Source organism: Microtus oregoni, unplaced genomic scaffold (assembly GCF_018167655.1).
Source record: "Microtus oregoni isolate MIOR12 unplaced genomic scaffold, Mior012 000079F_ref0000094, whole genome shotgun sequence".
Taxonomy (NCBI): Eukaryota; Metazoa; Chordata; class Mammalia; order Rodentia; family Cricetidae; genus Microtus; species Microtus oregoni.
In genome coordinates this window covers 2924204-2936531 of record NW_024544537.1, presented here as the reverse complement: position 1 = coordinate 2936531, position 12328 = coordinate 2924204, and the positions used below count along the sequence as shown (strand labels likewise).

General features: G+C 33.7%; 1 protein-coding gene across 1 annotated transcript in view; it reads left to right on the top strand.

Moving 5' to 3' along the window:
* The window catches only part of Dmd (dystrophin), a 1759261-nt gene that overhangs the window by 415236 nt on the left and 1331697 nt on the right, over positions 1–12328 (top strand). Inside the window, exons 22-23 of the mRNA XM_041642825.1 lie at positions 1809–1979; positions 6789–6971. Coding sequence (XP_041498759.1) covers positions 1809–1979; positions 6789–6971 — 354 coding nt within the window. The remainder of the gene's footprint in view (positions 1–1808; positions 1980–6788; positions 6972–12328) is intronic.

The window sequence follows — 12328 nt, the reverse complement described above, 5'->3', positions numbered from 1 at the left end:
TTTGGTAGATAGGTTAGTATATTGAACTAAAGAGAAAAAAACATAATAATTACATTACATTAATTATTATTGATTTGTAATTATAAGATATTTAGTATCAAACATACAGAAAACGTCATTTTTGTAAAACAAGGCATTATTCAAAATATAGAAACCTGTTCACATCTGGTCAGAATCACTAAAGAGTTACATGTGAACAGAGAGTGAAGCATTTTACACTAAGGGTAACAGTCTGCTACTTTGGAACAAGCTGTTCTAATAAGGCATTTTTTTAGAAGTTAGAGGTTTTGCTGATTTTGTGATGAATTAGCACTAAAGTATAAAACAACTTAAGTTTTCAGAAAGTGATGTGGTTTTAAAATCTGGACTTTATAAGAAGGGTCTGTTTCTCATTCATCCAGGCTTTGTATACTTTCTGGGAGACCCTGGGTCTGATCTCCAGCATCAAAGAAAATGGCCAATAAAACAAAACAATCAACATTCTCAGACATATATTTCATATGTCTACATACATTATTTAACAACTTGATTTTTAAATACTGCATATATATATATATATATATACAGTTGAGTTACTTTTAATTTTACTATAGATAAGTTAATGGTCAGTTTATATCATAATTTGTTTATTCACCTATTACAAATACCTAGAATTCTTTCTAATCAACTGATATTTCCAAGCTGAATTCAACAGCATACATGCAACTCTATATACTCTGATTCACTCTTAAGAATGAAAAAAGGAAATTCAGGTTTAGTATTAGTACTTTAAATATATTTTAGTAATATACTCTAGTAAGGTAGCCTGCTATTTCATGTTATTCTCAACAGGCATGGAAAGATCTTTCTGCTACCTCTTCCAAAATGTTTGTCTTCACTAATTATTCTTTGCCTTTTTATATATGAAATATATTGATATTTATCACTTAACTATTAGTCACATTTGAACATCCTTTGAAGGTATACCCATTATACTTATGATACATATTATACAACATCATTTCTATGTATCTCTATCTATCTATCCATCTTTACATCTATATGTATGTCTGTATTGTACATCACGATATATTCTTTTTAATGAACCACCTATGCATTTCCACTGTTTTTTACTTAGATTTATGAGACTTTTAAGTACTTATACAACTTTTAAGTACTAGAATATTTAAAATTGTTCACAAAATATACATAATTATGTAAAGTGGTCAATTGTATATGGGCCAATAAAATTATTTACTGCACATATTTTCTATTTTTCTATTCACAAAGAGAATTGCCATATATATATATATATACAAATATATATATACACACAAATATATATATGTATATATATATTGCCATATAATGTAGCAACCTGGTTATTTTATTAATGGTGCAAACTAAGTAGCTCCAGATTATATTTACAACTATAAAGCACATTCAAACCCCATTAGTTTAAGGTTTTCTTCAACTGCCTATCCTGTTCAGCTCTGCTGGTCTGATCATTGAGCCCACAAGTTCCTTTAGTGAGGGATGGAAGTGAAAAGAATTCACAGCACCAGTCTCTCTAAGCTGGTTGTGCATTGGGCCGAACATTACCAAATGGACCCAAGTATATTCAATAGCCTCTTTCATAGAGCAGAGGGTGAAATCTGGGTTATTTATCTCATTACTCATGTTCCTTCTTGCTTTATCTTTACTATCCAAGCTTTTCATTATGTATAGACTGATCAGTAATATGGTGAAAATGATTCCTATTCACTGCCAATGCTTATGTTTTAACTTTTGCTATTGCTGTTCTTGTTTGCTTGATTGTTTTATGAAAGGTCTACACCAGGAAGGAAGCCTTGAAAGCAGGTTTGGATAAAACTGTCAGTCTCCAGAAAGACTTATCAGAGATGCATGAGTGGATGACACAAGCTGAAGAAGAATATCTAGAGAGAGATTTTGAATACAAAACTCCAGAAGAATTACAGACTGCAGTTGAAGAGATGAAGGTAAAAGAAACCAAAGGAAAAAAAAACTGGAAAAATAACATCTTTGAAACTGTGATTCTGCAAAATGTGTACTTTTTATATTACTGTTCTTATAGGAACTTGGGAATGGTGTTTATAGAAACTTTCAAAAAAGAACAGCACTTGCTTCATAAAATGGAAAATGATTACTGATTGCAGGACAATTGATGGGTGTGAGATGCTATTTTGCTTTTAAAGCATCTGTGAGGAAGTATGTTTAATGTGGGAGATCTGAGTCATGAGAAAAAGCCTGTGTTCCAAAATAAATCAGGGGAGCGCATTCCTGTCACAGGAAATACTTCTAGCAAAGACACTATGACAAATTGAGAAAGGAAGTAGTGAAGCACTGCCTACACAAAAGCGATAGATCAGAGGCTAAATAACATGAGGTTCATTTGAGGCAATGGATAAACATCCTTTGCCACCAGAGTCGTGTGGGCAATGATAAGAATTTTCATTCTGAGTAAGCAGGGTAGAGCTTTAAAGGATTTCTCATTAAGTCTATGATGATTTTCAATTTGATTGTGAAGAGGTCACGATGAGACTAGCCATATTCATGGTAGGTATTTTTACGGTAACAGAGATCCTACTTTCTCTGCTAATCAGAAATAATTAAGGTAAACCCCCAATAGAACAATTTATTATAGCTACTCATGGTTTATATGTAGTTGAACAACGTGAATCGATGATATGCCGCCCCATTCTGTTTTGACCTATTATATTTTGGAATAACACCTTTTTAATTTTCAAAATCATTGCCACCTTTTGAGTTCCATCTTCTTATATCACAGTTGTTGGGTGACATTTTTTCTATTACCTTTAATGGAAGTCAATAAATAAAACTTCAGATCTCTCAGAAGATCAATGTCACCTTAGCACCTGCTTTGCTTCGTGATGAATTCTTTTGTTTTGTACTCATTGTCTCTCTATCTATTTTGTATTTTTATAAGTACTCATGCTAACTGCTTGTGTAACTGGAGCAGCCTATATATATATATATATATATATATGTGTGTGTGTGTGTGTGTGTGTGTGTGTGTATGTATGCATATGTATATGTGTGCGTTTGTGTGTACATATGTTTATACATGTGTGTGTGTGTGCGTGTGTGCATGTATATATACAAATACATACACATACACATAGCCCAGTGAGATACTATTTTCCTGTTTTATTTCTATGGATGGAGAGTAGTGTTGTGCTTCAAATTTTAAAATTGTGAAAACAATCCTAAAAGTAAGTGAGTGGTCCAATCAATTTGTTCACTTTGATTGGCATGTTTAAATAATTGGTCGAGTTGCACAATTGGTGCAGTATGCTGGAAAATTGAAAAACAATGGCTCAGGCAGCCTCTGGCAACAGTAGCTGAGGGAATTGGCAAGGAAATTCAATTTCTTGAGGTTCTGCTTGCAAGTCAAAGAATTTCTTGAGGTCAGTTTGCTGTCTGGTATGCAGTGATCGGGCTTCCGACAGATTTCTAGCTGTGCTCATTTGAAGAACAACTTTATTTGTATTGTTGCAAATGCCAGCAGAGTTATTTTGACATCTCTTTAAGAGAACAAACAGATACATTCTTTATGTTTATTTTCTTCTGTGACATTAAAATGACACTACTGCTTGGTAACTTATTTTAATTTACAAGTAAAAAAAAAAAACTCTTCTGTCATAAAGGGACCTAAAGGGAGTTTTTGATGTGCAGCCTCCTACTTTGAATATTTTTTGAAGACTGTCATTGATTATATTCTAAAACTTTGTAAAAAAAAATCTTTAATTATATTTTTAACATATTTTCTTTTATTAATATTTAACTACTCTAGTTTTAATTATGGAACTTAGGAAACCATGTAGTCGTAATATAAAGAAATAATAGAAATATGCATTTGCTTAATCACTAAAGCGGTGGTATTTGTACTAGAGATGGCATCAGAACAATCTGCACAATTGGTATAAATGGTTACTTAAAAGATGGTGAGAGGATTAGTGCAAAAGTGCTTGTTGCCAAGCAAGAGGACTCAAGTTGCAGCTTTTGGACCCATATGGTAGAAGGGGAGCATCATTTATCTAACACAAACTGTCTTCTGATATCCGGATGTATACACACACAAATATAATAAGTGATAAATGATAAATAAAATAGATGACACTGTTCCCATGATTCAGAATTTGGAATTCAATGAGTTTTAGGGTGTCTATGAAACATTAAATTTTCAGTAATTTTCCATTTAATCCCAATGACTAAATTTTTGACTAGTATAACCACCTATTAAAAAGTATCAGTCAAAATATTACTGATGAGGGGCAACTGATAATGTATATGCAGGTAATTTCTATGTATCTAACGATACACACACACACACACACACACACACACACATATATATATAGTTAGATGCACCAAATGCCAAAAGATACACTTTTTTGAAGATAGTATCTAAATTATATAAACTCCATTCTTAATACCTATCTTAATTTGCAAATTTTGTTGTTTCTTCCCAAAATCTCTATAAAATTTAAACCAGTAGTCATAAAACATTGTGTAAAAGTTGTAAAATAAAGAACTATTTCTTACTCTTTAGACAGTTAATTATCGTTTGTATAAATAGTGATTGCACTTATGGAAGATATTATGATACTTCATTCTCAATCCACATCAGACTTTAGGCTAGTTTAACACAAACCATCAGAATGAAAAAGCATAATCCTAGAACTATTCACTTAAATCACTTGACTCTCTGAATGTCTAATAAAGGATAACAAAATGTGTAAGGATTGGTATTAATGTACCATTGGTGGCAAAGTGAAAGTTATTGAAAATGTTTATATTACTATAGGAAAACAGGATTTAAATAGAAACAAACCCCAAGTTCATATGATGTCAAAAATGTTTACAAGAATGGACTGTTTTTCAAATATGTAATTTGAAATCTATGGAGGCCAACATTTTATAGTTAAATTGTCTCGTATTTTTCTATCATAATATGTACTTATGGCATCTTTGAAATTAAACTTTCAATGGAAAGTTTAATTATACTAAACTATAAATATATGACATAGAATTTTAAACCTCTCTTGTCCATGCCCTTAGCATATTCTGAATTCTTCCCACCATTTGTATTTAGGCCCAAATTCTACTAGCCAAAATCTGTATTGTTTTGCCTGGGTTCCACTTCAAAATTTTGTGACAGGCTACATGTAATTAGGAAAGTAAAATTGTGTCTACTGCCTTTCAATCAATTGCGGAAAAATATGGGTATACCACCCTCCAATTCCCTCACCTACGAACACAATAATTCTGAGGCATCTGTTTTCCAGAGCTTTCCTGTAGAATTAATGTCTAATCATTAACGAAATTGGCTAGAATTATCTAGATCTTCATAATTTTCCTTTGCTTTCCTATACCCACTCCTTATTCAGGTAATGACATTTCTTTTTCAAGCAAACTAAACTTTATTTACTATTTATAGTCAGTATTGTTAAATTCAGGAAGAATCTAAACTATAGATTGTCTCTCTCTTTCTCTATGTTTCTCTCTGTATGTCCGTTTTAAAATATATTTTCACATTACGGGTTAAGTGTAAATAGCCTCCGACTAAATGACATATACTACTTTCTTGTGAGGATTATTTGCTTTCTTAAACTCTCTACAATGAGCAAAATAGACACTGTGAGGAATCCTTGATAGTATGAACAAAACAAAAAGTAGCTAAAGATTTGTTTTAGTGTCAGACAATGTTGAAGACCAACATAAGGGCTTTGCTTAGATGGGTTATTTCTGGTGAGTAGAGGTAACACTACTACACATTTGCTTACCTGTCCAGAAGGAAAACAAGAGTAAGACTGAAATCATGATTATTAAAGCCATTTATGAGAACCAGGACAGGGGACAGGAGAGCGCTTTACACGCTGTGCTTTATCCAGTGTAGATGTAAGTTGTTTAGTACATGTATAATGTTTACATATATACTACTAAGTAATCTTATTGGACTACCTTTCGATGTGTGCAAAATAGACTGATCCAATTTTTAAGCTTCATGAAACAAATTGTCTTTCATAGGAGAATAGGAGGGACAGCTGTGAGATATTATACTTAAGCTTTCTAGGTTATTTCTATGTTTCCAAGCACTGAAGATTTTTTTCAACAAAATATATCAAATATTGCATTAAGGAATTTCTGTTTATATTTAGTATCTTTTGATTTAGATAGTATCTTTACTATATTCAAAGTTGATCTACCTGAATAATTTATAAGTGATTTAATCATAGACTTCTAAATATTTTTAAAACCTAGTATTAAAATATTTGTTTCTTAATTTTTTGAAACTTTATATAAAACATATATATATATATTTGACATATATATATACTAATGTACAGATAGCTTATTAAATTATTATTTTTTGAGACTAAGTTTCATTTTGCCTAAGATGACCTCATATATAACTATATATCCAAGAATGGCCTTAAGGTAATTTTCTTTTTTGCTCTACCTCTAAAGAAGAGGGCAAACAGGTATATGGCACCATACTTAGTTGAAACTATTATTATTAGAACTCAATTATATTTTGATAGTATTTTTTTCAAATTTATAATGAAAATGAAAATTTTCATTATAAATTTATAATGAAATTTATAATGAAAATGATCTGAAAAGAACTGAAATAAGCATTAAGTTTATGTTTATGAAGTATACCAATTAGAGTGCTACTAGGAAGAAATTAGGTTGTCTATAATAATTAATATTGGAAATGATAATGTTGCCTTGCTCTTAAGAGAATATCCTTTTCTTTTCAGAGAGCTAGAGAAGAGGCACTACAAAAAGAAACAAAAGTGAACCTGCTCACTGAGACTGTAAATAGTGTCATAGCTCAGGCTCCACCTGCAGCACAAGAGGCCTTAAAAAAGGAACTTGAAACTCTCACCACCAACTACCAGTGGCTGTGCACAAGGTTGAATGGAAAATGCAAAACGTTGGAAGTTAGTTATCTTTCTTTGTTTCTATCATTTCTGTGTCAAATGGATAGTAAGAACTTAAGTTTTGCTATAAAGCCATTTTAGCTAGAATTCCTTGTCCAAACATTTACAACATGTATAAATTTGTGCCGATTGCTTAACTTGCATAAAATTGGTTCAAGGTTGTTAATGATCATAACAGATTTTGTGCTGTTGGAGAGATGGCTCAGTATTTATGAATGTTTTCTGCTCTTCCAGTTGACTAGAGTTCAGTTTCCAACATCCAATGTAGGCTGTTCACAAGTGCCTGTAACTCAAGTCTTCTGTGTGCACTTGCACATATATTATACATGGGGGCACCCACACATGGACAGAAATACAAAAAGAAATCTTTTTAAAAAATTGTATTTATTTTAATAAACTATTTGTTTTGAAAATAGCATTTGTTTTAAAAAGAATAGAATTTTATGTTTAGAAATTAAGTTAACTATATGACTAAAGTACATAGACAACAGTTATATTTTTCCTGGGATTGTTAGGTACAAAATTTATAAATATTAGAATATTATATATAATATTAAAGTATTTTCCATATATATTAATGTGCATAAAACATTTGAATGTGTATTATCTTAATTCTCTTACATGTAAACACTCTTTGAAAAGTTCTCTTGTTATGATCATTTTTCATAAATACTAGGCTCCTACAGGCTACTTTATAAGACATAATGTGTGACTAGCTCCTTTTTGACATTTTCTATTTATTCATTATCACAAATCCTGCTTTTGTTTTCCCACTTGACTTATTCTCTAGATTATGTTTGTGTGAATATAGAGGAAGAATTCAAGTACCTCATACAGTTGCCAGGAGTAATTTTTATTTTTAAGATATAAAAGGGAAAGAGGACACAAACATCCAAATGGGTATGATTTCAAGAACCGGATACAAGTTGAATTTTAAGTCTTTTATTCCCAGACAGAATTATCTTGCGAATGTAGTCAATAACGGGTTCGATTACATGATTATTGTTGAAGAATACTGTTTTGTTAGTTTTATTCTCTTTGAAATGTGGAGGCATATGCAGTTCTGAATGAGTAGCTAGACCTTTAAATAATTTGGGGGTTTCTTGGTTAATAATTTCCAGCATGCATATAACAAGTTTTGTTAGTCTTTCCCAGTTCCCTCTCCTCCATTTCTTCCTGTATGCCCATGAATATTGCTGTTTGATCCCAATTTCACATGTTAATTTCCTTTTTAAAACTTATATAGTCAACTTAGTGTTTCCAATATGTCTGAGGGCACAGGGCTATCTAGTTGAGCATAAATAATCTCATAAGGGCTCTTATCCTAAACTACCCTGACTTTTTTTTTCCAGTAGCCATAAATAGCCAGTCCCTTCTCAACAAGGGGTGAGACTTCTTTCATCTCTTCCGTCCTACCACAACGAAATGCTAGGATTTGTCTGACTTGATACTATATGGGTTTTTGTGGATGGTGTCTCAACTACTGTGACTTCATATGTGTGATAACTCTGATGAGCTCATCAAACAACTTCCTGTGAGTCATTCACTGACTCTGCCTCTTCCAGTCTTTCTGCACCATTTTCCACAATTATCCCGGAGCCTTTGGAGAGAGATTAAAACTAAGGTTAGGATTTTATTGCCTTGAAGAGAGGCAAGTCTTATAAGGGAAGCATTTAATTGGATCTGGCTACAAGTTTCAAATGTTTAGTCCATTATCATCAAGACAGGAAGCATGGTAGCATACAGAAAGCCATGGTGCTAGAGAAGGAGTTGGGAGTTCTACATCCAGATTAACAGTCACCAGAATGTTCTCCACTGGGCATAGCTTGAATATATATGACATCAAAGCCTGCCTGTACAGTCAAATACTTCCTCCAACAAAACTACATCTACTCACACAAGGCCACACCTCCTTATAATGCTACTCTCTAGGGGTCAAGCACTCAAACACATGTATCTATGGAGGTCATACCTATTCAAACAACAATATTCCTCTCCATGGTGCCCTAAGTTTACTGTCATAATATAATGAAAACTGCATTTAGTCTAACTACAAAAATTTCCATAGTCTGTCACAGGCTCAACAATGTTTAAAAGTTCAAACTACAGAGTCTCTTCTGAAACTCATGCAGTCTCTCAACTGGTATCCCCTATAAAATCAAAATGATAATAATAATAATAATAATAATAAAAACAGATCACATTCTTCCAACATACACATTAACATTTAAAAATGGAGGAAAGAGAGGATAGTGAAGAAATACTGAACAAAAACCAGCTGGGCAAACTCCAAACTCTGCATCTCCATGTCTGATATCAAAATGTTTTTCAGACTTCTAATGCCCTTCAACATTATTGACATTATTGACTAAACTTCATTTTCTTGTGTTGTTTTTTTTATTGCTTTATAAATAATACCATCAAAATTTCCACCACCCTCCTCCCATTTCTCTCTTGCTCCCCATTCACCCTCTTCCCCTCCCCCTCCAGTCCTAAGAGAGGGCAGGGTACCCTGCCCTGTGGGAAGTCCAAGGCACTCCCCCTTCCATCCAGGCTTAGGAAGGTGTGCATCCAAATAAACCAGGATCCCAAAAAGCCAGTACATGAAGTAGAGACAAATCCCAGTGCCATTATCATTGGTTTCTCAGACTGCCCCAATTGTCAGTTACATTCAGAGGGCCCCATTTGATCACGTGCTCGTTCAGTCCCAGTCCAGCTGGCTTTAGTGAGCTCCCATTAGATCTTGGGCTGTTTCCACTCCTTGTTATTCAGCTTTCCTCAGCAGGAATCCCATGGTTCTGGCATATCTAACATCTTGGTTGTCTACAAGGCAGTTCAGGCTTCACCTTCACTTCACAAAATGGCTTCTCTGGGCCTCCATTCAATAACATCCCTGACACAAGCCTAGTTTCAGTGGTTTTCCTTAGTCTCAGGGGGCGAATTCCATAGCCTCTTTCTTTTATCTTTAACTCCAGAGCCACATGGCCAAATCTATTACGTTCTACTGCTACTGGGGCTTAAACTTTACCACCTTATTATAATTATATCTTCACTAGCCTTCTATTTTTGATGATTTCCTTCACTGCCTAAGCATGGCTGTCCTGGAACTTTCTCTGTAGACCATGCTGACCATGAACTCAGAAATCTGCTTACCCCTGTATCCTACGTGTTGGAATTAAATGTGTGTACCACCACATCCACATCTGGACCTAAGCTGTCCTTTAATTTCTTTTCACAAGTTAGAAGCTTAGCTGGGTGGGATCTTGCCTTCAGGTTGCCCTTCTCTTTATTCCATTTAGCATCAAGCTTTATATAAATGTTTATCGCCTTTAAGGCAGAACTTTAGTTAGCTTCCTCCTACTTTCTGAAGTACCTTTTATCCTCAAATTGTATATTTTGTGTTTTTCCTTACTGTTTGCTCCCTAGAGAGCTTCATAAGAGTGACCATTAATAATCACAAGACAGAATCATTACAAGGCTGTTTCGAGATTTCTTCTACCAAATTTCTTTACTTTAGCCTCAGGCAGACCCTTAGGTCAATGGTGAAAATCAGCCACATTCTTCACCAAATATCACAAGGAAGATCTCCAGGCAACATATTAAAATTCTTCTCCTCTGAATCCTCTAGAGAAAGGTCTCCACAGTTCAAATCACCCTCATCACTACTATTCCACGACCTACAAGTATGGCACATTAAAAAGTGCTTAAAACATTCCACAGCTTTCCCAACCCCAAGTCGCCAAAACACAGGTGGTCCCTATATCACAAGGATGTGATATAGGAACATCTGGTTTAGAGATGAACATTCTTTTAATCTTCTATGGTCTATACCTTGAGGAGTTTTAGGTCTTTGTGTTAAAAACCATCTACGGTCAAAAGAACCTTCTTGGATGAATCTTGAAAGATGCACTAATCTACAGACTAATTATCTAGGAGCTCATTAATTCTCTCTATATATTTGTCTGAATATTAACAAATATTCTTTCCTACGACTATGAATGACTTAGCTTTGGATTCTTGACCCTGTTAATTATTTCTAGGCACAACTCCTGTCTTGTGGATTGACATTATTTCCAGTAAGAAGGTTGTTAGTTACACTCACAACAGTAATGCCACTATTATAGCAGTAGGCATATCTTACTAGGCCAATCATTGTAGCTTGCAGGTTTCACAGCTGAGTAAGACTGGAGATTTTTTTTCTCCTATAATTAATGTATTTAGAACCTTCTGCACTATGAAAGATGAAAAGTAAGGATGAAGCTTCATGCAGTCTTAGCTCAATTTCTATATGTTGTATGAGTCAAGCATGTGACATCTTCATAAATAGAATCTTGACATTAAGATCTATAGGGCTAGCAAGAGCAGTGGAAATATGTGGCAGTGCATGGGGGTCTGGGGAAGCCCACAGGCTAACAACACAAGGTAATCCTTAGGTAAAACTTATTACTGGTATTGAGGTGCTAATGTGACAGGCTGTGATATCCGTGAGAGGCATTGTTGCCATGTTATAGGGTAACTCAATTTCACTCATTTCATATATATATAAAGCTTTCTTTAGTAGTAAGTTTTTAGTTTGCTTTTTTTCACACTCTTTTGTCGACCCTGCCTTCCCATCCCCGCCCTATTTAACATGCCTTTCACCATTGGTCTCCATACAATCTACATTCTATTTCTCTCTCTTAAATGCCACTTTTATGGTCTCTTAATTGCCAATGTTAGTTTTCTATTAACAAAAATTCTATTCCACTGTCTTTTGACCTTCTGTACTCATAAGAAGTCTACTGTCAAAGTAATCAATTTATTATTATATTATTTTGTCTGCTGACCTTTAATTTCGCTTTGTCTGCCATGGTCTACAGTTCTGGTTTATTTTATGTGGGTATATATTTATATTCATTTTTTTTATTTTGTCAACTGATATATTAAGGAGAATAGATATATTGTATTTTCCTACAGCGATTCTTTATTACATTTTTGAAGACTGTCTTTTCTCTGATCTGCACACCATTCCTAAAAGCATTTTTGAAGATATCTGTGAATAATCTCTCTGTTTTACATAGTGTTTCTCAATTTTCTGGTAAAATTTTTGTATTATTTCCTCTATCTGTCCAATTTAGACTAATTTATGAAGTCTGTGATTAACTTCCTGGTTTTTAACGGCTTGTGCTTTAAATCTGTTCATTTGTTCACATATTTTTCTATAATTGCATGCATGTGTGTTTACCTTTCAACAAGTTCATTTCTGTAAATCTGACACTTTCTCATAATTTTCTGTTTTGTGTAATTATAGCTTCTCATTAAGACAATTGAAACATTCACCGGGCGATGGTGGCGCACGCCTTTAATCCCAGCACTCG